This window comes from Phyllopteryx taeniolatus, chromosome 10 (genome assembly GCF_024500385.1).
Source record: "Phyllopteryx taeniolatus isolate TA_2022b chromosome 10, UOR_Ptae_1.2, whole genome shotgun sequence".
In the NCBI taxonomy this organism is placed as follows: domain Eukaryota; kingdom Metazoa; phylum Chordata; class Actinopteri; order Syngnathiformes; family Syngnathidae; genus Phyllopteryx; species Phyllopteryx taeniolatus.
The window spans coordinates 30,458,480-30,484,382 of record NC_084511.1 but is presented as its reverse complement, the minus strand read 5'-3'; the positions used below and the strand labels follow the sequence as shown (position 1 = coordinate 30,484,382).

General features: G+C 47.0%; 1 protein-coding gene across 11 annotated transcripts; it reads left to right on the top strand.

Moving 5' to 3' along the window:
- The first annotated feature begins 359 nt into the window (after nt 1–359).
- On the top strand, nt 360–25,853 carry mgat4b (alpha-1,3-mannosyl-glycoprotein 4-beta-N-acetylglucosaminyltransferase B). Of its 11 annotated transcripts, none has more exons than XM_061788111.1 (15): nt 360–518; nt 9,379–9,558; nt 10,653–10,796; nt 11,709–11,842; nt 14,704–14,750; nt 16,191–16,304; nt 17,017–17,092; nt 17,166–17,280; nt 17,726–17,856; nt 18,560–18,667; nt 18,738–18,931; nt 19,392–19,470; nt 19,543–19,630; nt 22,689–22,796; nt 25,150–25,853. In XM_061788111.1, exons 1-15 carry the CDS (start codon nt 422–424, stop codon nt 25,182–25,184), a joined length of 1,650 nt encoding a protein of 549 aa, XP_061644095.1. In that variant the 5' UTR covers nt 360–421; the 3' UTR covers nt 25,185–25,853. The 11 variants fall into 11 exon arrangements, 10 of the variants coding, with proteins under 10 accessions (XP_061644095.1, XP_061644096.1, XP_061644094.1 ...); XM_061788112.1 differs by having other exon boundaries at nt 22,689–22,801; XM_061788110.1 differs by having other exon boundaries at nt 11,709–11,899.
- The last annotated feature ends 50 nt before the right edge of the window (nt 25,854–25,903 follow it).

Here is a 25,903-nt window from a genome sequence, read left to right as displayed (position 1 = left end):
ATCATCCATTTAGTTGATCAAATGCAAGATTGTGTGTGTGGGGGCGGGGGGAATGTAAATATGTCAAATGATTCATTGTTGCCTTGTTTTCTCAGAAGCAGAGACGGAAATGTGCTCGTTTGACACATTTCGAGCGCGTTCAAACGAAGTCCGCAGTTTGCAACCGAATTGTTGGATTCTTTCGGAGGGAAGGAAGGGAAATGACGTCAGCTGAGCACGTTGCAATTTCTCTTGTCAGCGTGGAGCCTGCAGAACCTTGAAGAATCCTTGGAAGCATTTGACGACCTCCCGCCGGGCAACATCATTTGTGTCTCGGGGTCTTTCTTTGCTTTTCCACGCCCCCCCCCTCCCTCCCTCCCTCCCCTCCCTCCCTCCCTCTCTCTCTCGGTGCGGACATGCTCCCGGTGTCGTCGCGGAGGAGATGAGGTTCCGAAATGCGTCCTTCTTGACGCTGTCGCTGTTGGGCCTGTGCGGGTTGGTCTCGTTGTCCTGGTACACCGCCTTCAGCAGCTCCGGAGGTAAGACGAGCCGACGAGCGTCGTTTTTGTCGCTGTCAGGTGAGCCGCATGCGTGCGGAGGGTGCGCTCGCTTGCGGAGGCGGCGCGTGCCGCCGGGGTGGACACGGCCATCCCAGATCCAGCTACTAGTACGCTCTTTGTCCTCGACAGACGACTGTCTTACTAGCGACCCTCGCGCTTGGCTTCCGACTACTGTGCTGCACTAGTAACGCTACTAGGCCGATGGCACGCACATGTAGTTGTCCTACTAGTTTACATCAATTGTCCACTTAGTCAGGATGCAAAGTTTACTAGTACGTGGGAATCAAATAAATGCTCAAACAGCTTTCCTCAAAGCACACTTGTAGAATGACTAGGCCGCACTAGTAGAACAACGGTGTCTCTATTATTATGCCTCTTTTGGCCTACTAGTACGAAACTGAACCTCATTAGTAAACTACTGTGCTGTGCTAATAACACTACTGTACTAGGCTCAACTAGTCAGCATGTGTCACACACTAGTAGCCTCCTATCCGTCTGTCCGTTTTCCATACCGCTTCTGCTCACGAGGCTCGCGAGCACGCTGGCGCCTATCCCGGCCATCTTCGGGCGAAGGGCGGGGTACACCCTGAACCGGTCGCCAGCCAATCGCAGGGCCCATAGAAACAAACAACCATCGGCACTCGCATTCACACCTACGGGCAATTGAGAGTCTTCAATCAACCTCGCACGCATGTTTTGGGGATGCGGGAGGACAGCGGAGTGCCCGGAGAAAAGCCACGCAGACACGGGGGGGGGGGAACATGCAAACGCAACACAGGCGGGGCCGGATTTGAACCCGCAACCTCAGAACCGTGAGGCGGATGTGATAACCAGTCGGCCGCCGAGTCGCCTCCTATTGGCACCAAAATTGCCACTAGTAGTTTTGCCGCACTTGTACGATGTGGCTCTCATACTCTCATACTAGTTCTTGTCCAACTAGTGAGGACAAAAAGCCATCCATCCATTTTCCTCCACTTATCCGAGGTCGGGTCGCGGGGGCAGTAGCTTGAGCAGGGACGCCCAGACTTCCCTCTCCCCAGCCACTTCATCCAGCTCTTCTGTTCCCGGGCCAGCCGAACGATGTCGTCTCTCCGGCGTGTCCTGGGTCCAATAAATGCTCACACGGCACACTAGTAGAACAACTGCGTCTTTTTCCACTACTAGTGCCATTTTTTTTATGACTTAAACCACTGTGCTGCACTACAGTAGCAACGCTACTCGGCTCAAGTAGTAGGCATGTGCCATGCACTAGTAGCCTCCTAGTTGCCCACGAGTAGTTTTCCCTCACTAGTAACGTGGTCGTCCAACTAGTTTGCCAAAGTTGCCTTACTAGTGAGGAGAAAGAGCACTAGTGGTGGAAAAAACTTGATTAGTAAGACACATTGTTCTGCTAGTGCACTGAATTGTTTTGTTACTAGTGAGGCCAAAGAGTTTACTAGTTCATGGACATGAAGAATATGGAGTAAATGCTCAAAGGGGACGCTTGTTTTGTGGCCCGCTACACGCCTGACTGGAGGAGGAGAAATGACCTTGGAGGTCATTGAAGGAGCGCTGGGTTTGTGTCACATCACGCGCCGGCGCGCTTGTCTCCGCTCAAGAGGAGTGCTTGGTTCTGGGGCAGTGGAGGAAGGAAAAAGCCGGGCGAGGAGGCTGGGTTTCGTACCAGCAGCACTTTCTAATGGGGCGGGCGGTGCGCTCGTTTTGCTCCACAGCGGCGACAAGCTGATGAGAAGTGCAACAAGCGCTCACTCAAGAAGGGAGCGCTTGATTTGCGGCGCCGCACAGGCCAGCTGGGGCTTTGAATTGGGTGCTTCCTCTCCTGGGAGCGCTTGCTTATTCATACCAGACCTGCCAGTCGGGAGGTGTGTCACACCGTAGCTACGTGCGTGTGTGCGTTTGTTTGTATTGTTTCCTGTGTGTATATTTTTATTTGTGTTTCAGAACATGCGTGTGTTTGTGTGTGTTCGTGTGAATGTATTTGTCTGCGAGTGTGTGTGTGTTTTTGTGTATTTGCGAGAGTATTCGTGTGTCTCTGTGTGTGTGTTGCACACAGATGTTTCCTGCTTGGACTTGGCCTCCAAGGCCCTTTTCCGAGGGGGCGCTTGTTTAGCTGTGCGACGCGTGCCACGCGGGAGGAGACAGACGTGCCGATTGGAGGGCGTTCGCACACGACATCACATACAAGCGACGCGAGCGCGAACGTGAACGCCGAGGCGTCTTTTGCGGAAGCGCGTGAGGAGCGCGCGACGCTTCCGCACCCGAGCGTCGTCACGTGACCTGAGAACGCTATTCAAGATGGCTGCCGGCTAAAAAGTTTCTTACCCGCAATGCATCTTGAAAAGTAGTCAACCTCAATGGCCGCTAGAAAAGCAAATACTATTTATCCCATTGTTAATGATGTCAAGACAGATAAATGTGTTTTTTTTTTTAGGAGCAAGCAACAAATTCACGAGTTGTGTCGCAAAAATATCTGAAATCGGAGTAGAGCAACACGTCACAACACGCGTGGACACAAAGTGGAAAGTTTGGATTCATTTTGTCAAATACACTCGTCTTAAAACGTTAACATTTCCACAATCACATTGGGAATCATTCCCTCGTTCCTGACGGATTCCTTCAATTTGTAGTGGACTTTTTTATAGGGACTGTCTAGGTTCACTGTATCAAAAGTGCTCAATTGCGAATAAGTCAATGATCGTAAAAGGCGCTCTTTCATTGCAAATGTCAATCAATATGCGTGCGTGTTTTTTTTTGTTTGAAGTGGCACGGCAGGTCGGGACCGGCCCGCTTGCTCACTTTGCTCTCTGGCGTGTTCTTTTTTTTCGCGCTTGGCCGCAAACAAACACGAACAGATAAACAATCTTCGACTGTCTTTAGGACGGCAACGCTTATTGTTTTATCGCATTGCGGTCCAGTCCAACAGCGGGCGCCAAAAACCTGACCTAACACCTGACTACACCCGCTCGTATCCAGGATCTCGTTCTTTGGGTCACGACCCGCAGCTCGTGACCATAGGTGAGGGTAAGAACCTAGATGGATCGCCTTTCGGCTTAGCTCCTTCTTTACCACGACGGACCGATACAAAGTCCGCAACGCTGCCGACGCCGCACCGACCCGCCTGTCGATCTCCCGTTCCGTTCTTCCCTCACTCGTGAACAAGACCCCGAGATACTTGAACTCCTCCGCTCGGAGGGGCAGGATCTCATCCCCGACCCGAAGAGGGCGCGCCACCCTTTTCCGACCGAGGACCACGGTCTCAGATTCGGAGGTGCCACTCGGCCGCGAACCGCTCCGGTGAGAGTTGGAGGTCACGGCCCGATGAAGCCTGCAAAAAGCAGAGATGCAATACCGAAGCGGACCCCCTCTTCTGTCCATCAAAGTTCTGAACAGAATGGGTGACAAAGGGACCGAACTCCGACTCCGGTCGTGCAGCTGATGAAATTTTCATGACGACAGCACCTTTGGAAATATATTGAATGAGAAAAATGGTGCCGCGTTAAATGCTTATTTCAGCCGCTGGATATGTTAGCTTAACACATTTTAATCATGTGCAACCGATGTACATGTTCGAATGAAGTTGATTTTTTTTTTCAGTGTACGTTTCAAAAAACCTCATACTTAGTATCGTCCAGTTAGCTGAATTGATTGTGTTTATTTATTGAACCTTTATTAGCCCAGGTAAAGCAATTGAGAACAGATTGCCATTTGCGAGTCGAACGAACGCTAATGCGAACAAACAATACAAAGCGCCTTTGACATGCTAATGTCGCCCTTTTCGAAGCAACGGATATTCGAACGCAAATGGTGGGGAAAAACACAATACGCATATATTATTTATCCTCTGCGAAGAACTGTGTTTGCTTATATCATCAGTGTTGTGTTTTTGAACTCAGGGGCAGAAGGAGATCTGACACTTTAGATCATAAGCACACTAAAAACAAACACAACATTGTTCATGTACACAACTGCATAGTGTGTGTGCGTGCGTGCGTATGTGTGTGTGTGTGTGTGTGCGTCATGGGGAGAGTTAAGGCCCTGTTGCTATATTTATCTGGATGTTTTGCTGCATTGAATAACTCAGTTTGCTGTGATTGTTCACGTTGTGCGTGCGTGCGTGTGTGTGTTGTTGTGAGTGTAGTATTCACTGGAAAGTTGTAATTGTCATCTGGACGCTCGTCAGTTTCGATGACGACTTGTTGCTTCCTGCTACCCGTCCTTGTTTTCGGTCTCATAAATGCTGCATGATGACAAACACACACGCACGCACTTAAACCAACACTCCCTGCCTTGTGTGTGTGTGTGTGTGTGTGTGTATAAGACGTAGACGTGATGAATATTTGATGAGAGCTCAGCTTTCATCGTCAAGGTTTTTCTCCTTGTTTGTTTGAGCAACAAATCAACTTTTTAAACAGGATTAGGAAAAAAAAAAGGCACCTGAATGCATCACGACTCTTAAATTCTTATGAAATGACTCACTTTGTTGTGATTGGCCATGTTGGGTGTGTACGTGTATACACGTGTGTGTGTGTGTGTGTGTTTGATCAAAGAGTTGTAACATTTGGTTGGCTTGAAGAGAGCAACACGAGATGAAGAGTCAGCTCGTCTTCCTCCCGCTGACAAACCATCTGTGCGTGCGTGCGTGCGTGCGTGGCAGATGGCGACGCACACTCGTGTGCGTGTGTCGTGGGGACCCGCGCGAGACGCGGTGACCGCTTCATCTTGAGAATGTGACGCCGACTTGAATGCGTGTGCGCACACACACACACACACGCACACACACGCTGATCGGTGACCATGTCGAAACACGCACATGCAGTCGAATGAGCTCTCCCTCAATTTTATTCATCTGGAATCTTCTTTCACACAGGGTACGGCGTAATTATGCTACAGCAACGACGTCATTAGCAGCCTCTGACCGTTAATGACGTCGTGCTCTGTCCCGAGTTGTTGAACACATCTCGATGCGAACGCCATGAAATAAAAGATGGAATTCCGACCTTTTGGCTCACATTCATGTTTTGATCTGAAACACAAACAAACGTCAGACTTTTGAATTTGGACACCCATAAATCTTTGTCAGCTATATCGGCCATTTCCATTTGGAGGTCAGCTCGATTGACTCCTGGGAACGTGTTCAACCAGGACAGCTAGCATGCTAACACGCAAACTCCACACAGGCGGGGCCGGGGTTTGAACCCAGGTCCTCAGAACTGTGAGGCAGATGTGCCAATCAGTCACCCACCGCCCCGCTTGATCTAATCTCATCTAATCTAATCAATCAAATCAAACCTAATGTTTAGATGAGATGTAATGTTAATCTAATGTCATTACTGTAATGTTTGTAGGTGAGTGACAATCGCAAACTTTGCAAAGATTTCCCACGGTGAAGGTCTGAGTCCGTGTTCGGTGTTTTTGAATCCACTTCCATCCACTTGAGTCCTGCACAAGCGAGAGAAGCTGTTGTCCGAGTGTCACCGTCGGGCGTCTGAGCGGACTCGAAAAGATGACAAACATTCCAAACAGCGACGCTCTGTTCTGCGTCTCAAACAGCTTCCTGTTCAACGGGGAGGCGGCGCGCCCTCCGCACAACAACGCCAGTGTGCCGGTCGCCCGCCTTCCTCTTTGGCCCCCCCAGACGCAGGCTTAATGTCGGGGCACGTATGCACGGAAAAAGCGTTCATTGCTTTCTTGGTCTTCAATCAAGCTAATATGCTAACATGCTTAGAGTTTTTGGGAACGCGCAAACATGGACAACGTGCAAACTCCACACAGAGATCGGAACTCGGAACCCGAAAAGCGGCACCTCCTCGTCGACCGGCCGGCCGGCCGAGCAAAGGCCCGAGTTCGTTTTGGGGGCCGAGCGCGAAACGTTTGAACTCCGACCCCCTGCGTCCCGCTACGTCGCCATCTCGGGCGAGGTCACGCAGACGCCATCCCGTGGAGCTGCCCGTCGCCCCCTGCCGGCCGCACGGCGACGTCATCGCGTGACGCAGAGGTATGCAGGGGAGCGTTATCTTGTAGACGGGAAGTGCCGCCATGTGAACAGGAAATGGACGTGTTGGTGTGTAGGGGAAAAGGATGCGTCACGCCCAGCCGCACGATACTTCTTACATTGTAAACGTTCAAATGAATGCAAATACAATTGACGTTGCTTGCTGTCCACACGGTGACGTGTCAATCATCTCATTGGACACGATCACCTCAATGTGTGTGTGTGCGCGCCTTAAGTCAATAACAAGCAAGTATGTGTGTGTGTGCGCGAGGCTGAGATGAGGTCATTGTGCGTGTTTGCGTGCGCGCATGTGTTTGTGTGTATATTCGTGTTCGTCTGTGTGTGTATACTGTATGTGTGCGCATGTGAGTGTGTGTGTCTTTAGGTTCTGGTCCATGCACTGAGCTTTGTAGTGTTTTCAGTATTTGAGCATGTACAGTATGTATTCATAGTCTAGTGCCTGTTGTATGGTATTATCTATGATTTGGTCTGTGATGATGTCACTTCCTGTCAATTATGTAATGATGCGTTCAGGGTCACATTTTGGCATCATTCCTGTTGTCCTGTCCATTTCTGCTACTTCTTGTTCCTTTTGTGAATCTACAAATAAATACCATATATACTGTATCTCCTATATTTCTGACGATATCGTACGAGATTCCGTCTTGACTCGTATGGAATCGAAGTGAAAAACCTTCCGAGCTTCTTTCTCGCCGTCTCACGACATGAAAGCTGCTTCAAGCTCGCTCACGTTCAGACTGCTTATTTGCACACGGACGTATCATGACATAATCGATCGGATTGACATACTGTGTCATCGATATGGACTGTCATGTCATATCATATCCATTGATTTCATTGAATCAACATATCAAAACAGAACACCTTTATTTCATACTGACTGTAACTGTAAACCTTCTGGTCCAAGGCCCCGTCTGTGTTCGGGCTTGTGGTTTGGGCTATATTCTGGTCTATGGTCTTTGCTATGTTCTGGTGTATGTGTCTATGTCCTTGTCTATATACTGATCCATAGTCTGGTCTGAGTTTTCATCCATAGTCTGGACTACATAGTCTGATCTACATTCCAGTCTGTGGTTTTGGCTATGTTGGGGTCTATGCTTCTATATTCAGGTCCGTCGTTTGGTCTGTATTAGGCTTTACACGGTCAGGATTTTTGGGGCCGATCACCGATCAGCTAGTTGAAAAAGAAAACGATAACCCATCACCGATCCGATCACAAGATGGAGGAATGTGTCTATTTCAACGACCTGTTCATTTACTGTATCTACTTGTGTGCTTAATGGCTCCAAAAATGATATTTACAATAAAGAATGTTATTTATGCCAGCGAGGCACAGTGACAGACAGAACCAATGAATGGTCTTCGATTAGATGGCAGGAAGGAAATACTGTCATTCATGGATCCACTTTTTGTGCCATTTTTGTTTGTTTGTTGGTGTGCCGTGAGATTTTGCAATGGTAAAAGATGTTCCTTGGAAATGGCTGCTCTCGTCAGATCGTGGATCCTAATCGGTCGGGTCAAACCAACATTACAACATGACACAAATAATGGCTGCTAACTTACTGTAATTAAATGACTTTATTGTAATTAAATTACTTCACCCACACTGAAACTTTAGAGGATGATTCAACAGAACGGCGGCATGTTTACGTAAAACCGTTCGTGCTAGCACTAGCTTGCTCGGCTACACAAAGTTTTGTTACCTGCTTGCGAGCCGTATCGTATTCAAAGTACGTGAACATACCTCATACCTCAAGCAAGCCTTAAACCAACCGCCTGTCCTGTCCTGACCACCGGTGACCACCAACACGCATTTTGCCACATTTTGCCCGTATGATACAAAGTTGGCGCGATCCACTCTTGTTGCCCTCGCCACGGTAATGAGTGGATTCGGTTGCAGTTGAGTTGACAAGATAAAGCCCAATGATCGTAAAAAAACGGGATGCGGTGGTATCGGAATACAAGATTTTATTGCAGTAGTCTGACAATCGTTTTAAAAAAAAACTTGATTGGCCGTCAGATATTTACAGTGCTACGTCAAAAGACACGCGACAAGGCTAAAAATAAACTAGCTTTTGGATTCAAATATACTGGTGCACGACGGCGACGGCGAGTAAGTGTCTTTTGCGGAGTCGTTGATCGGATCGATGAATTATGAGATTAAAACCGATCATCATAAAATGCTCATTATCGGCTGGTGGCGATCAGGCCGATAAAATCGGTGTAAAGTCTCGTCTCTATTCTAGTCTATAGTCAGATTTATGTGTCGATTAATGGTTCAACGTGCTGGTTCACACATCTGTCTATATCTGGTCTACGGTCTGAAATTCTTTCTATGGTCTGGCACATGTTCTAGTCCATGGTCTGGGCTATGTTCTGACCTATGCTATATTCTGATCTATAGTCTAGTCTGTGTGCTGATCCATAGTTAGGTCTACGATTTGATCCATGGTCTGGTCAATGTTCTAGTCCACATCCTGGTCTATATGTGTTCTACGGTGTGGTATTTGTGCTATGATCTGGCATAGCAAAGGTCTGGACTTTGGTCTGATCTATGCTCTCATAGTCTGGTCTAAGCTCTGGTCTATGGTCTTGGATATGTTAGGATCTTGTCTATATTGTAATCCATAGTCAGGTCTATGTTCTGACCCATGGTATGTGCTATATTCTGGTCTATATTCCGCTCCATGGTGTGGATTATGTCGTTGTCCATGTTATTGTCTTTCAGGTCCATGCTTTGGTACGTTTGGAACCAGAGCCCAGACCCGGGACCGGTTTTGGACATGGGAGGTGTTACAAGCTTTGCTGATGTTGTGGTTTGTTCAGGAGATGTGGTGGACTTCTACCAGCGGGAGTTCCTGGCGTTGAGGGAGCGCCTGCGCTCGGCCGAGCAGGAGAACCAGCGCCGCTCCAAAGAACTCAACCTGGTCCTGGACGAGATCAAGCGGGCCATCGCCGAGAAACAAGCTCTGCGGGACATCAACAGAACCTGGAGCAGCCTCTCCGGTCTGGAAATTTGCAAATCACACATTCCGAACAACACGTCGGGAGCCGTACGTGACCGTTCATCTTTTTTCGATCGCGGTAATCCTCGTTGGGGTCAAGCGTCAGCCAGGGCCTATCCCAGCTGACTTTGGGTGAGGGGCGCGGCCGCCAGCCAATCGGAGGGCACGTAGAGACGCGCGACCAACGGGTCGCCCTAGCCGGTTGAAGTCGAGGCACATTTGGACAAACGAGCAATCGCACTCGCGTTCACGCCTGCGAACATTTTTACATCAAGCTAACGTAGGAGGAAAAACCCACTCGAGAATGACGACGACATGCTCACTAACGAACTAAGGAACGAACAAACTAACTGATGAACAAACCGAACGAGCGAACAAAAAAAACTAACAAAGTCACGAATGAACTAACTCACGAAAAAACAAACAAACTAATGAGCAAACGAACAAACCAAGTACTGAACAACAAGCGGGCGAACTAGAAAACGAATAGACTGACTAACAAACTAACTAACGAATCGACTAACAAAGGAACTAATGAATGAACGAACTCAGTAACTAACTAACTAACGAAGTAACGAACGAACAAACAAACCTTTGAACCAAATAACGAACAAACTAATATACGAATAAAGAAATGAACGAACGACTCAACCAATGCACAAACAAACGAACTAACTAATGAACAAAGCGGGATACGGCCATACTACTCCTGAAAACACCCGATCTTGGAAGTGAAGGAACAAAGCAACAAACAAACGAATGAATCAACAAGCCAACGAATGGACTAGCAAACAAAAAAATCAATGAACGACCGACCGAATGGGAAAAAAGGGACTGAACTATTGAACAAACGAATGACCGAACCGACGATTGAATGAACTAACTAACTAATGAACAAATGAACTATTGAGCAATGTACTGGACTAACGAGCACACGAATGAACGAAGGAACCAATATGTAACTAACGAACCCCGAGACCCAGAATTGTGAGCGGACGCACTAAGCGCGAGTCCGCTCTGCTTCCTGTGATGTGAATTCAATCCAAGTAAAAGAAGACCTTCGGTGTGACGTGTTCTGTGCGTGCGTGTTTCCAGAGGAGACCAGGATGAAGTTGTGGAACGTGAGCGCCAGCAAGAACTTCCTTCAGCTTCCTTCCGTCCTCCATCATCTCCCTCACCTCATCAACAGAGAAGACAGCCTGCAGCCCGCCGTCCACGTGGGACAAGGACGCACCGGAGGTCGGACAGCGTGCGCGCGCTCCGCGGGGATGTCGCTCTGTCCGTCCGTCCGTCTGTGTGCTCGTCGTGTCGCGCTCAGGCAGACGCGGACAAACGTGGAGAGAAAAACGCAAGGAAACATCATTGTCTCCGCATTTCATTTCGCAAGGGTGTCAAACTCTTTTTTTGTCGCCGGCCACATTTTAGTTTTGGTTTTTGTTCCAATAATCGGGCAGGAGGCGGGGTACACCCTGAACCGGTTGCCAGCCAATCGCAGGGCACATACAAACAAACAAACAAACAACCATTCGCACTCACAGTCACGCCTACGGGCAATTTCGAGTCTCCAATGAATGCATGTTTTTGGGATGTGGGAGGAAAGCGGAGCGCCCGGAGAAAAGCCACGCAGGCACGGGGGAGAACATGCAAACTCCACACGGCCGAGGCCGGATTTGAACCTGCAACCTCAGAACTGTGGGGCAGACGTGCTAACCAGTCGTTCACCGTGCTGCCCAATAATAATAATAATCATAATCATTTGCCAAAATGTCTCTTTCCATGCAGTCTTCCAAAACTATTTGTACGATAAAGTCCACTATATAAAAATGACGATAAAGTGATTGTGGAGTGGAGAATGATGAACGATTCCGATGCGTTCAAAATCATTCTCTCATGCTCCACTCTGTAATCGCGACAAAGGGATTTTGATCCAGCGGACCCAGTTAGTCCCGAAAATGTCCACTGAAAGTCCGTTGGTAAGTGACTCGGAGTTGCAAATGTTGAATGATTCTGAAGGCAGACATTTTGAATAAACATCACCATACTGGGCGTGGGGAATCATTCAGTGTCTCCCAACGTAGCCTGTGTGTGTTGCTGCTGTTGTATTATGGGATATATATGGAGTCACCTTGGTGTGTGTGTGTGTGTGCGCAGTTTCCATAGTGATGGGCGTTCCCAGCGTGAGGCGGGAGGTCCATTCGTACTTGACGGACACGCTCAGCTCTCTCATGTCGCAACTCAGCGCCGCCGAGAAAGACGACTGCGTCATCGTTGTCCTCGTCGCAGAGGTCGGTCGCAGCGTGCGTGCGTGTGTGCGTGCGTGCGTGCGTGCGTGCTTTATAAAGGTCAGTGCTTTGACTAATGAACCAACACACACAGACACGCGCGCAAGGACGGATTGAAGGGGGCAAGGAAGTAGATTTTGTCTATTTTTGTCACATGACACTTGAGGGCTTACACGTGATGATGATGATGATGTGTGTGTGGTGATGAAGGTTAGAGTTGCTGCTCCTGGAAAATCACAAATGTTGTGTTCAGGGAACCGACGCTATAACACAGTTGGTGTGTTTTTTTACTGGTTTTTATTGTTGTTTGAAGGGTTGCAATTATCATAACACCCATGCTCATTTCCTTTAGCCTGTCTATGGCATTGCACATTTTATGTTCGCATTAATCTTAAGGACTTTCATATGACAAAAGTATAAACTATATATATATATATATATATATACATACAACGCCAATTCCAATGAAGTTGGGACGTTGTGTTCAACATAAATAAAAACAGAATACAATGATTTGCAAATCACGTTTGACCTATATTTAATTGAATACACGACAAAGACAAGATATTTCATGTTCAAACGGATCAACTTTATTGTTTTTAGCAAATAATCATGAACTTCGAATTTGATGGCTGTAACACGTTCCCAAAAAGTTGGGACAGACGGGGTCACGTTTCCCACTGTGTTCCATCACCTTTTCTTTGAACAACATTCACTAAACGTTTGGGAACTGAGGACATTCATTGTTGAAGCTTTGGAGGTGGAATTCTTTCCCATTCTCGCTCGATGTACAGCGTCAGCCGTTCAACAGTCCGGGGTCTCCCTTGTCGTATTTTAGGCTTCATAATGCGCCACACATTTCCAATGGGAGACGGGTCTGGACTGCAGGCAGACCAGTCGAGTACCCGCACTCTTTTACGACCAAGCCACGCTGTTGTAACACGTGCAGAATGTGGTTTGGCATTGTCTTGCTGAAATAAGCAGGGGCGTCCGTGAAAAAGACGTCGCTTGGATGGCAGCATATGTTTCTCCAAAACCTGTATGTACCTTTCAGCATTAATGGTGCCTTCAAGGATGTGTAAGTTACCCATGCCATTGGCACTAACACAGCCCCATACCATCACAGATGCTGGCTTTTGAACTTTGCATCCATAACAGTCCGGATGGTTCTTTTCCTCTTTGGCCCGGAGGACACGACGTCCACAATTTCTCAAAACAATTTGAAATGTGGACTCGTCGGACCACAGAACACTTTTCCACTTTGCATCAGCCCATCTTAGATGAGCTCGGGCCCAGAGAAGCCGGCGGCGTTTCTGGGTGTTGTTGATAGATGGCTTTTGCTTTGCATAGTAGAGTTTCAAGTTGCACTTATGAATGTAGCACCGAACTTTATTTACTGACGTTGGTTTTCTGAAGTGTTCCTGAGCCCACGTGGTGATATCCTTTACACGTCGATGTCGGTTTTTGATGCAGTGCCGTCTGAGGGATCGAAGGTCACAGGCATTCAATGTTGGTTTTCGGCCTTGCCGCTTCCATGCAGTGATTTCTCCTGATTCTCTGAACCTTTTGATGATATTCTGGACCGTAGATGATGAAATCCCTAAATTTCTTGCAATTGTACGTTGAGGAACATTGTCCTTAAACTGTTGGACTATTTTCTCACGCACTAGTTCACAAAGAGGTGAACCTCGCCCCATCTTTGCTTGTGAATGACTGAGCAATTCAGGGAAGCTCCTTTTCTACCCAATCATGGCACCCGCCTGTTCACCCGTGGGATGTTCCCAACAGGTCTTTGATGAGCATTCCTCAACTTTCTCCGTCTTTTTTGCCACCTGTCCCAACTTTTCTGGAACGTGTTGCAGCCATAAAATTCTAAGTTCATGATTATTTGCTAAAAACAATCAAGTTGATCCGTTTGAACATGAAATATCTTGTCTTTGTAGTGTATTCAATTAAGTATAGGTTGAACATGATTTGCAAATCATTGTATTCTGTTTTTATTTATTTTGAACACAACGTCCCAACTTCATTGGAATTGGGCTTGTAGATATAAAACTAACCTGGTTCATTCATTGCAGGCACTTTTGAAACAAGAGCCCAAAAATATTTTTAGCTATGAAAGCCTATTCCAAGTTTGGAGTTGCCTTGTTGCGTATGCACAATGTGCAGGCATCATGGTTATTTTGGTTTCCACAACCATGGACTGCGCCAACACTTTGCCCCCACTAGCTTAGCCTCACCGTACGCACGCGACTAATAGGGCAGTGTCGTATCGACGATGTCTACAATGGGCCTGGTTCGCTCACTTCCGATTTCCGTTTTTTTGCCGTTCTGCTTTTAATGCGTCGTCGTCGCTAATTTTTGAAGGTTTTAAAAGGAGTAGAAAAGTACAGATATTTGTCGCCAGAAAAAGAAATACTTAAGTGAAGTACAGATACCTGAAAAATCTAAAGTACAGTCACAAGTACTTTGTTACTTCCCACCTCTGCAAAATGTAGAAATAGAGAGAGTTGTCTTGCTTTGGTTTTCTCAAGGTGATGTTTTACGATCGTCGGCCATTTCTTCACAGTGACAGAGTGACAACACGCACGCACGCCGGTCAATAAAAAGTTGTCAAAAGCGTAATTGTGGGAGCGCAAGTGTCGTCGATTAACGGCGGCTCTAAGCTCCACCCCGCCGGGCCGTCCGTGACACCAAAACAAGCGGTGACTCAGCTGCGTGACCTCGCTGTGACTTCACAACCCGGGCGCCGCCCGAGTCACGGGACCGCTCGCTTCCTGATTGGCTGAGTGGGAGGCAGAAATGATGATGTCATCAGCTTGTTTTTTTAAAGATTGAGAATGTGTGTGTGCGTGTGTGCGCAGGCGGACCATCAGTACGCCCTGAGTGTGGCCGACAACCTGAAGCTCCTGTGAGTGGTCTGCATGATGGGATGTTGTTACCGTGGCAACACACTCCATCACTTCCATTCTGCTCTTCCATCTCAGCTCGGTGTGTGTGTGTGTCTTTTATGTTTGTGTGTATCTTTGTGTCTCTAAATGTGTGCGCGTGTGTGTCTCCAGCGCCGTGACAAAGTATTGGCCCCCTTCTCCAATTCTTATATTTTTGCATTTTAATGTGTAAGATGATCAAACAAATGTAAATAGCCGACAAATATGACCCAAACGAACTTCAAATGCTGTTTTAAATGGAGATTTCATTCATGAAGGACAAAAACAAGTTACCTGGCCCTGTGTGAAAAGGTAAAGGCCCCCGAAACCTAAGAACTGGTTGGGCCGTCCTCAGCAGCAACAAGTGAAATCAAGAGTTTTCTGGAAGTGGCAACGAGTCCTTCACATCTCTGTGGGAATATTTTGGCTCACTCTTCCCTTACAGAATTGTTTGAGCATGAACTGACTTTTTAAGGTCATGCGACTGCAAAGTCAGGACTTTGACTAGGCCACTCCAACATCCCCCCCCCCCCACACACGCACACACAAAAGGTTGTTTTTTCTAAGCCATTCAGAAGTTGACTTGCTGGTGTGTTTTGGATCGTTATCCTGCCGCAGAACCCAAGTGCGCTTCAGCTGGAGGTCACAAGCTGCTCGGCTGAACGTTCTTCTTCAGGATTTTCTGTTTAAGAGCAGAATTCATGGTTCCATCAATCACAGCCTGCGGTTCTTTACGAGTTGTCCTGTGTTCCTGGGAAGGTTCACCACTGTTCCACCTTTTCTCCATGTGAGGATAATGGCTCTACCTATGGTTCACTGGAATCCTAACGCTTTCGAAATGGCTTTTTTAAAAGATAGATGTCAATGACTTTATTTTTCGACTGTTCTGGAACTTTGCAGCTTTTTCAGATCTTTTGTCCGACTTGATTTTGTCGGGACAGATTCTGTTTCAGTGATTTCTTGATTGAGCAGGTCTGGAGGTAATCAGGCTTGGCTGTGATCAGTGAAAATTCACCCAAAATTGCAATGAATTGATGATTTAACAAGGAGGGTAATTACTTTTTCAGGTAACTTTGGTTTTTTTCCCAGAATCAATGCAATCACCATTTTAAAACAGCTTTTGAAGTTTACCTGGATTATATTTGTCTATTTACATTTGTTTGATTATTTTAAACAAAGTGGAGAAACGATGCAAAAACATAAGAATTTGAGAACTTTTCGCTTTTCAGGGCACTAGATGTGTGTGCGTGTGCGCGTGCGCGTGCGTCCTTTCCTGGTCTTCGGCTTCCTCATGTCCGTCCCTCCTCGTTCTGCTCCTCTTCATCTTCATCATCCTCATTTGTAATGTCACACAAAAGCCGGCGTCCACGATCGGATCGTCCGTTCGCACAAAGACGGCGGTTGTTACGTTTTTTTGCCAGCTTCCCGTCCGAGATCCGGTCTGGCCTGCTGGAGGTGGTCTCGCCGTCCGTCCACTTCTATCCGGACTTCTCGCACCTCCGCGAATCTTTTGGAGACCCCAAGGAGAGAGTCAGGTGGGGTGCACCAAAAACACTGCTTTGACCTTTATATTTTATTCATCAATTCATTATATTCATGTAGTTATTCATTTAATAATTATATATCATTTTGTAATCATTTAATCTTATTGTCATCAAAATTGAATCCACTTGGATTTTATTGTGTAAAAAAGTAGATTACACATCATCAATTACACAGCAGCTGCACACGAAAAAGCTACGCTTGGACTTTGTAGGCAAACAAATTGGAACCAAACAAAAAGACACCAGCAGCTCGTCGCCGTTCATTTGGATGCCACGCTTGCTTTCAGGCCAGAATATTCTGTCTGAAAAAAGGGAAGGAAGGGACGAAGAAGGAGTTCAGTCGTACAAGAAGGACAGAGAGGCGAAGGCAATGAAGCATTCAAGGGGGGGAAGGAATGAAGGAAAGGAAGGACGGCGGGAAAGAAGAGACGAGGGGAAGAAAGAGCTCAAAGGAAGGAAAGGCAAAACAATGAATGAACTGATGAAGAAAGAGAAGCAAGGGAGGTGATGTACAGTACGTGTGCTCTACTTTGGTCACGTGACCCTTGTTCCATCTCGGAGCTCCTTGAAGACGATGCCGACGTTTTTTTCCGGGTCACGTGATGGATTTGTATCCTTTGGTGGGTTCTCGCCGGTCGTCACGGCGACGTGAGCGCGGCGCGCCGACGGGTTTTAACGTCGCTTCTTGTCGTTGGGCCGTCAGGTGGCGCACCAAGCAGAATCTCGACTACTGCTTCCTCATGATGTACGCGCGCGCCAAAGGGACGTACTACGTGCAGGTAGACGTGCGCGCGCGCACTCACGCGTACGGGCTCACACAACATTCACCCGTGTGCGTGTGTGCGGCATCAGCTGGAGGACGACATCGTGGCGCGGCCCGCCTACTTGAGCACCATGAAGAAGTTCGCCCTGCAGCAGCCTTCCGACGACTGGATGATTCTGGAATTCTCGCAGCTCGGCTTCATCGGTGGGTGCGCGCCGACCTTTCGCCTTCCGATCGATCGATTGATTCGAGAGTATTTGTCTGTTGTCGTACTAGAGCCGTTTTTGACAGACGATTCTGACGTCGTTTGTGTGTTTGATTCGTTCGTCCGCATCAGAGGACGAACGAATCAACGCGCGACAAATACACATCGGCTCCACGACTACGATGGCGTAGCGACAACACGACGACTACGCGGCATAAAAACTTCGCATTTCACCCAAAAATCCCGATCCTGAAACAAATGACTATCCTGATCCCCATTGGTCATACCTTTAGGATTTTTCCTGTACATGATTTTTGTCTCAATGAAATGTTTTATGCATGTAATAACCATGTAATTGAATGATCAAAATTCACATCATCCTCACTAAAACTGATCAAGTGGGATTCTCAGTGCGTGTGTATGTGTGTGCGTGCGCGCGTGCAGGTAAGATGTTCAAGTCTTCGGACTTGTCCCTGATCGTGGAGTTCATGTTGATGTTCTACAAGGACAAGCCCATCGACTGGCTGCTGGATCACATCATGTGGGTCAAAGTGTGCAACCCGGAGAAGGACGCGGTCAGTCGCTGCCTACTCGTGACCTCTGACCCTTGTGACCGACGCGCTTCCGGGTGGCAGAAGGCGGACATTTGAGGGTTTCTTCTCTGTAGCGCTGCAGGTTCCGTGTGCGTAGTGTCGGGGGAAAAGAAGATGTCACATGAGGTCAGTTGTCGAAAAGGAGTCAGACGGCGTCGCTCGTTCCACGTTTGGCTCAACGGGGTTCATTTGGGTTTTTGGGAAAGAAAACCCAAGCCCAAAACACACAAAACAACTTGCTTTTCAATCATTTTCAGTTCAAGTCTTCAACTATGTTTACACTAAAGGTCAATTAAAGTAATTAATTAATCAACTAAAGTACTAACGTACTTTCTGTGGACATTTTAGGGACTAACTCGGTCTGCGATATAAAAATCCCGATGTAGCGATTCGAGAGTCGGCAATGATAAATCAGTCGCTGCATGAGGAATCGTTCTCTCATTCCCGACTACCGAATCACCCCGAAGGGACGTTCGGCGGACATGTTAGGGACTAACCGGCCGGGTCTGCTCTAAAAACGACTATTAACCATTTAATTTAACAAGAAATGCGAATTTGGCTTGATGCCCTGCAGTGTGAATGTCGCCAGAATTCGACAATCGCTTTTGTGCCACCTGGAAGTCTAGCCACGCCTATTTTTTGGACAAACATCAAGCAACACGTCTTCACGTCTTGTGGTCCACAGAAACACTGCGACCGGCAAAAAGCCAACCTGAGGATCCGCTTCAAGCCGTCTCTCTTCCAACACGTGGGAACGCACTCGTCGCTGGCGGGGAAAATACAGAAACTCAAGGTGAACCACGTGCACGTCCACGCCGACGCTGGCGTGAACGCGAACCCGAACGTGAGTGTTTTGCGTTCAGGACAAGGACTTCGGGAAGCAGACCCTCCACAAGGGCCACGCCAACCCGCCGGCCGAGGTCACCACCAGCCTGAAGACGTACCAGCACTTCACCCTGGAGAAGGCCTACCTCGGCGAGGACTTCTTCTGGGCCTTCACGCCGGCGGCGGGCGACTTCATCCGAATACGCTTCTTCACGCCCGTGCGCATCGAGAGGTTCGACTTAGTGCAGTCGAGTGCGGTTTATCAGCCACTTTTTCAAGCCTTCGTTAGCACCTGTTCTCACTCTCTCACTTCTCCAAATAAGAGGCAACGCTCGCTTGCTTGCTTCAAGCGCTTTATTCGTCACTTCCAGTTGAAAAACCTCAACTGGACATCCGGACGCCAACATGTTCAAGCAAACGCTACAATAAGAAAAGTCACGCGCTTCATGCTAACACACAATACAGAATGAGCATAGGTTTGACAGGAATTGTAAAGCTTCAAACAACTTGCCGGAGACGGCTGTGGTCACATCATCTTCTCAAACTCTTTTTTTTTCCTTCGAGCCGTGAGTGATGTGAGTGACCGTATTCGGACACACGAGGTTTCCGCCTGGCCAACGGCGACGATATTTTCTCTCTGCTTTGCGGGAACAAGCACTTTTGCTGTTGCTAAAATGTTGGACAATTTGCAGGTATTTTTTCCGAAGCGGGAACATCGAGCATCCGGGAGACAAGCTGCTCAACACGTCCGTGGAGGTTCTCCCGTTCGATGTGAGGCCTGCGACTCCGCTTGCAACCAAAACTTCGGAATCCAGAGCGTGACGTACGTTTGGTGTTTTCCAGAACATTCAGGCGGACAAAGAAGCTTTGACGGACGGGAAGGACAAAAGCCAGAAATACCATCGCACAGAAGACGGATTCATCCGAATTGGTCGGTCGACATGTTCATTTTGTAAAAGATACTGAATTTCAAACAATATCATATGATTAGCATTGACTTCATTGTTCAATATTTATTACGGAAGGTGAACTCTCTGACGTAGCTTTACAGTTATGCAACAGTAAGGATTAGCGGTGCCCGAGTAGTGGTCCGAAAGTGGTTGTCATGTGAATTGTGACTCAACTATATCGTCCACTACATAAGAAATCCCGATTGTAATTACAGAGTATTCGATTCATCCTTTCAGCCCAAGTAGTCTCTGCAGTTGGCAACGAGTGAATGATGCTGAATAGGGTCGCTGCGTTTGGTATCATTCGCTCATTCGGAACTCCCAACTCGCTACAACGGGCTCTAGGACTGAAACGCTGAATCGAATACTGCCGCATCACTCCAAAGGCATTTTCATTGGACATTTCAGGGACTAACTCGCTCTGCTGTATCCAAATCCTTTTGTAGTGATTCGGGAGGTGGGAATGGGTGAATGATTCCGAACGCAGTCGCACATTCCCAACTTACGAATCAATACGGCGGACTCTCCAACTGAAACGCTGAATCGGATACTGCAAAGGGATTGTCCTTGGACATTTTAGGAACTAACTTGGTCTGCTCCTTCAAAATCCCTTTGTCGTGATTCGGGAGTCATTCGGAATCATTCACTCATTCCCGACTCCGGAGTTACTACGTAAAGATTTTTACTGGACATTTTCGGAAAGCCATCTAAATCTACTACATAAAACGCTAAATACAAGTGAACCTTTCTTCCTGAAAATCCACTAAACAACAATAACAACAATTCTGATCTTAGTCCTTGTGTCCAATCAAACATTTGCTGTATCGTCAGGGCGTGGTTGTCATTGAGCAACTTCTGACATGATAAACAACGACATGATCCCAGTGTTTGAATGTTTCATAGATTGAAAACGGATCCTAGTGGGACTCCTCCACTTACAAGCAGCATTGCACCAAAACCACTATTGACCCCCAAACCACTAAAAAGCCTCAAAAAAAGCATCAAAAACCATCAAGAGTCTAATGGTCACTTATTCAATCTGATCATTGTGTGTTTAGTGCGCGCTGGTGTGTGCGTGCGTGTGTGTGTGTGTCAAAAGCAATAAGGAGCACACATCCCCGCCATGAGGATAATCCCATTAGTGCTCACGTGCTTCCTGAGCGGGAAGACGACCTCACACAGGGAAGCACGTGGATTATGATGAATGCTGACCCTCACACTCACACTCAACACTCAAGAAGCTTTTGGGAAGTGAGGATACAAATTGGTGAAGCTTTGGAGGTGGAATTCTTTCCCTGTCCAGCTTGATGTACAGTACAACTTGAGTTGCTCAACAGTCGGGGGTCTCTGTTGTGGTATCTTAAGCTATGTAATGCGCCTGCGCACATTTTCAATGGGAGACAGGTCTGGACCGCTGGCAGGCCAGTCTAGTACTCACACAATAGGCAAAGCGAGCTATGCTAACCGCTATTCTCATCCACCACCATCTTATTTTCATACTATACTCGTGGATCCGCGCAGTGTATGAAGACCGTGTCACCTCTTGTCCGACGGACATTTCCGACAAGTCGTCTGTAAATTGGCCGACTGGAAGGTGAGATGCCAAAAACGTGATTAGCCGGTCGTCGACTTCAAGGGTTAAACATCCAGTTGTCAAGTCGACTTATTGAGCAATCGGTTCAACCCCTAATATACATACAGCTGAAACCAGATATTTACATACTGTACGCTATATAAAAAGACACCTTATGCTTTTTTTCCATCACTGTCAGACATGAAATTAGATTAAACTTTCCTCGTTTTAGGTCAATTAGGATTAACAACATTTTTTTCTATTTGCTGAATTCCAGAATAAGGAAAGGGTTTTTTTTTCAGAGAATTTTTCATGACTTTCTTCAAAGTCAGAAGTTTACACACATTTCATGAGTATTTGGTGTCATTGCCTTGAAACTGTCTGATTTACGTCAAATGTTTTGGAACAAATTTCTCACGAAAGGTAGCTGGAATTTTTGGCCTGTTCCTGAGAGAACTGGTGTAACTGAGCCCAGTTTGTAGGCCGCCTTGCTAGCACATGCCTTTTCAGGTCAGGTCTGCCCATAAATTTTCAAATCGGATTGAGATCGGGGCTTTGCAATCAGAGCCACTCCAAAACATTGACCTTGTTGTTCTTCAGCCACTTTGTAAGCAGTTTGGCAGTCTGCTTGGGGTCATTGTCCATTTGGAAGACCCATTCACGCCCGAGCTTTAACATCCTGGCTGATGCCTGTGAAGATTCTCATTCTTCAAGGTCATTTCATTCTCAGGGCATTGAATCGATCGCAACTGGACCGTTCTGTTTATCTTAGAAGATGTTCCCTCTCATCCGAGCAGGCTTCATCAGTTCATGGGACGAGGCTTAGTTAGGTTGCACTAACCAGTGTTTGTATGGAAAACTCAACTATTTGTGCGCCAACTTAGAGGTACCTGGCTGATGTTGAGATGCTGCGTCAGTATTTCCACATCATGTTCTTTCCTCATGGTGCCATCTATTTTGTGAAGTCCCTCCTGAAGCAAAACAACCCCACAACATGATAATGCCACCCCTGTATTTCAAAGTTGGGATGGTGTTCTCAGACTTGCAGGCTTCCCTCTTTTTTCTTTAAACGTAAAGATGCTCATTATGGCTAAACAGTTCAATTTTAGTTTTGTCAAACCACAGAACCAAAGATGAAGGTCTTCGTCCCATTCGCAAACTGTAATAATTTGTAATAGCGTCTTCTCGGCAGAGTGGCCTTTCAGCCCACGTCGGTACAGTACTCGTTTCACTGTGGATAATGCCACATGCTTCACACCAGTTTCAGCCAGCATCTTCACAAGGTTTTTGCTTTTGTTCCCGCGTTGATGTGCACATTTGGGACCAGACACAGAACCGTCTCCTTCCTGAGCGCCATGATCCAGTAATCAATGGGCAAGAAATCCCCCAAAAGGCAGCTGAGTCTTTTAGTGGTGTCACGTTATCGACCCCATTGATCCTTTCCTCGTCGTCTCATCTTCTCCTAGGTATGTTCCGGAAAGGCATCGCAGAGGGGGAAGTGGATCCCACATTCGGTCCCTTGGAGGCCATGCGCCTCACCGTCATCACCGACTCTCCGGTTTGGATCATACTCAGTGAGGTCCGACCGCTGTTTAGACCGCCGCTATAGCCAAAATACTGAATCGTGTGTTGATTACAGCGATTTCATGTTGTCATTCCTGGAAATGTTCAGACTTGGAATGTATCGCGTTATAATACTGGCAATTCTTGGAATTGAACACATTAATACTGTGAATTGAAAGTATTCAGTTCTGAAATTGAACGTGTTATAATACCAGGAACTTAACTTGTTGATGTTGCAATTTGGTGAGTTACTTTCAATCCATCCATCCATTTTCCATCGTGCTTATCCTCACTCAGGTGGCGGGCGTGCTGCCGCCTATCCCAGCTAACTTCGGGCGAGAGGCGGGGTACACCCTGAACTGGTCACCAGCCAATCACAGGGCACATATACAGTGCCACCAGAAAGTATTCACACTCCACTTTTTCCACATTTTGCGATGTTACAGACCTATTATTATAAAGCTGATTTGAGTATAGTTTTCTGTAAAAATAAACAATCCACATCAAATATCCCATAATGACAAAGTAAAAACATATTTTCAGACAGTTGTGCAAATGTACCGAAAATGTAAACATTCAAACATAATAGGTCCATAAGTATTCACAGCGTTGGCTTCATATTTTGTTGTCAAGTCCTCTTGGGTACGTCTCTACGAGCTTGGCACACCTTTTGTGGGGCCTCCTCTCCCATTCGTCTCTGCAGATCCTCTCAAGGTCAGTGAGGTTGGACGGGCAGCCATTTTTAGGTCTTTCCGGAGAAGTTCGATCGGATTCAACTCCGGGCTCTGGCTGGGCCACGCGAGGACATTCACAGGGGAATCCGCAGCACTCTGGAGCAAGTTCTCTCGAAGAATTTCCCTCTATTTGCCAGCCGTCATTTTCCCCTCTATGCGGACTAGTCGCCCAGTTCCTGCAGCAGAAAAACAGACCCACAGCATGATGCTGCCACCACCATGCTTCACAGTAGGGATGGTGTTAGCCAGGTGAGGAGCAGTGTCTCTTCTTCTGCAGATATGACACTTGCAATTCAGGCCACAAAGTTCGATTTTGGTTTCATCGGACCGGAGAATTTTGTCTCTGCAGGTCTGAGAATCCTTAAGGTGCCTTTTGGCAAACTCCAAGCGGGCTGCCATGTGCCTTTTTTATGGCCACTCTACCATAAAGACCTGATTGGTGGAGTGCGTTAGCAACGGTTGACCTACTGGATGGTTTTCCTAGCTCCGCAAGGGAACACTGGAGCGCCGCCTTAGTGACCATAGGGTTCTTGTTCACCTCTCTGACCGAGGCCCTTCTTCCCCGGTTACTCAGCTCGGTCGGACGGCCAGATCTCGGAAGCGTCCCGGCGGTTCCAAACTTCTTCCATTTCCGAATAATCGAGACCAAGGTGCTTTTCGGGACCTTCGATGCTGCTGAAATTCTTTTGTACCCTTCCCCAGATTTGTGCCTTGACACAATCCGGTCTCGAAGGTGTGCAGACAGTTCCTTAGACTTCATTGCTTGCTTTCTGCTCTGATATGCACTGCCAACTACGAGACCTTCTATAGACAGGTGTGCGCCATTCCAAATGATGTTCAGTCAACTGAATTGTCCACAGGTGCACTCATTCAAGTTGTAGAAGCATCTCAAGGATGATCCGTGGAACTCGGATGCACCTGAGCTTAAGTGGGAGTGTCATAGCCAAGGGTGTGAATACTTATGTACCCATTATGTTTGAATGTTTCCATTTTTTTTTTTTTACATTTACGCAAATGTCAGAAAATATGTTTTTACTTTGTCATTCTGGGATTTTTTTTTTTAGGTAGAATTTTACAAAGCAAACTGTACTCAAATCAGCTTTCGACTAAGCAAAATGTGGCAAATGTGAAGGGGTGCGAATACTTTCTGGTGGCACTGTCAACAAACAACCATTCGCACTCACATTGATGGAAGTTAACCAATTTGATGTGATCATACCTGGAAATTAATCTGTTAATTCCGGGAATTTGAGTTTATGTTCATCATGTGAACTTAGTATCCTTTTTAATGCATAAATCCCTTGAATTAAAAAAAGTCCATTTCTGGAATTGAACTTATTTCATGCATTTCAAGTTGCATACAGTACCTGGAATATAAACATACAATTTCTATGTGTTTATTTCTAGAACTCGTTTGTTTTGTGTAATAATATTAATAATATTGGTTAGAGCGTCAGCCTCGCAGTTCTGAGGACCGGGTTCAATCCCCGGTCCCGCCTGTGTGGAGTTTGCAGCAAATGGACGGATGGATAATATGATGATGATGATGAAGATGATGATGATGATGATGATGATGACGATGACCACAATTGCGATTGTTTGTTCTGCGTTGTCTCGTCCTCTTCATCAGCTATTCATCAAGAAAGCGGAGTGATGAGTGCGTGAGGGTCTTGGGGTCTCTGGGACTTCCTTCCGGCTCAGTCATGCTTCTCCACCTCCACGGTGCCACAGCGCCGCCGACTGGTCGCACTGTGCAACTGCAGGCAGAAAATCAAAAATGCTCAGACGCATGACACAAGGTCACGTGGCAGGAAGCCGAGGTCATGTCCAACGTTCTGACGCTTGAGTGGCGACGGAAAGGACCAACGTCTGATGATGATCCTGAAGGTGCTGCTTTAGAGGCGGCGGTCTTCTTGGCCCGAAGCCACCCGGCCGCCACAATCGATCCTTTGCTGCAACCAGGTGACTTCCTGTGCGGCTCGCTGACGCTCAGACAGTCAAGCGGGCGTTCCTCTTCTGGCGGACACACGATTCCCTCCGGAAGAGCGACGGAGCACGTGAGCTCACGACGACCTTCTCTGCTCCAGTCACGTGACGGGAAGAAATGATCACATGACACCAACATCGCACACAGCGTGTCAGAAGGACGCCGCGTTTGTTGTACACGACTTTGTACTCCAACATGCTCCGAGTATTACTTAGGATCAAGAATTACAACACCTTCGAGAGGTACTTTTCTGTACTTGACACTTTTCTACTTTTATGTCACGTCCATTTTTTTGTCATATCAATAGCCGATAAAATTATAAATTATTAAAAGACTCATCGACAACATGTTGGAATCTTGTTTTATTTCTTTCATTCATTCTGGCTTCTTGTCCAGG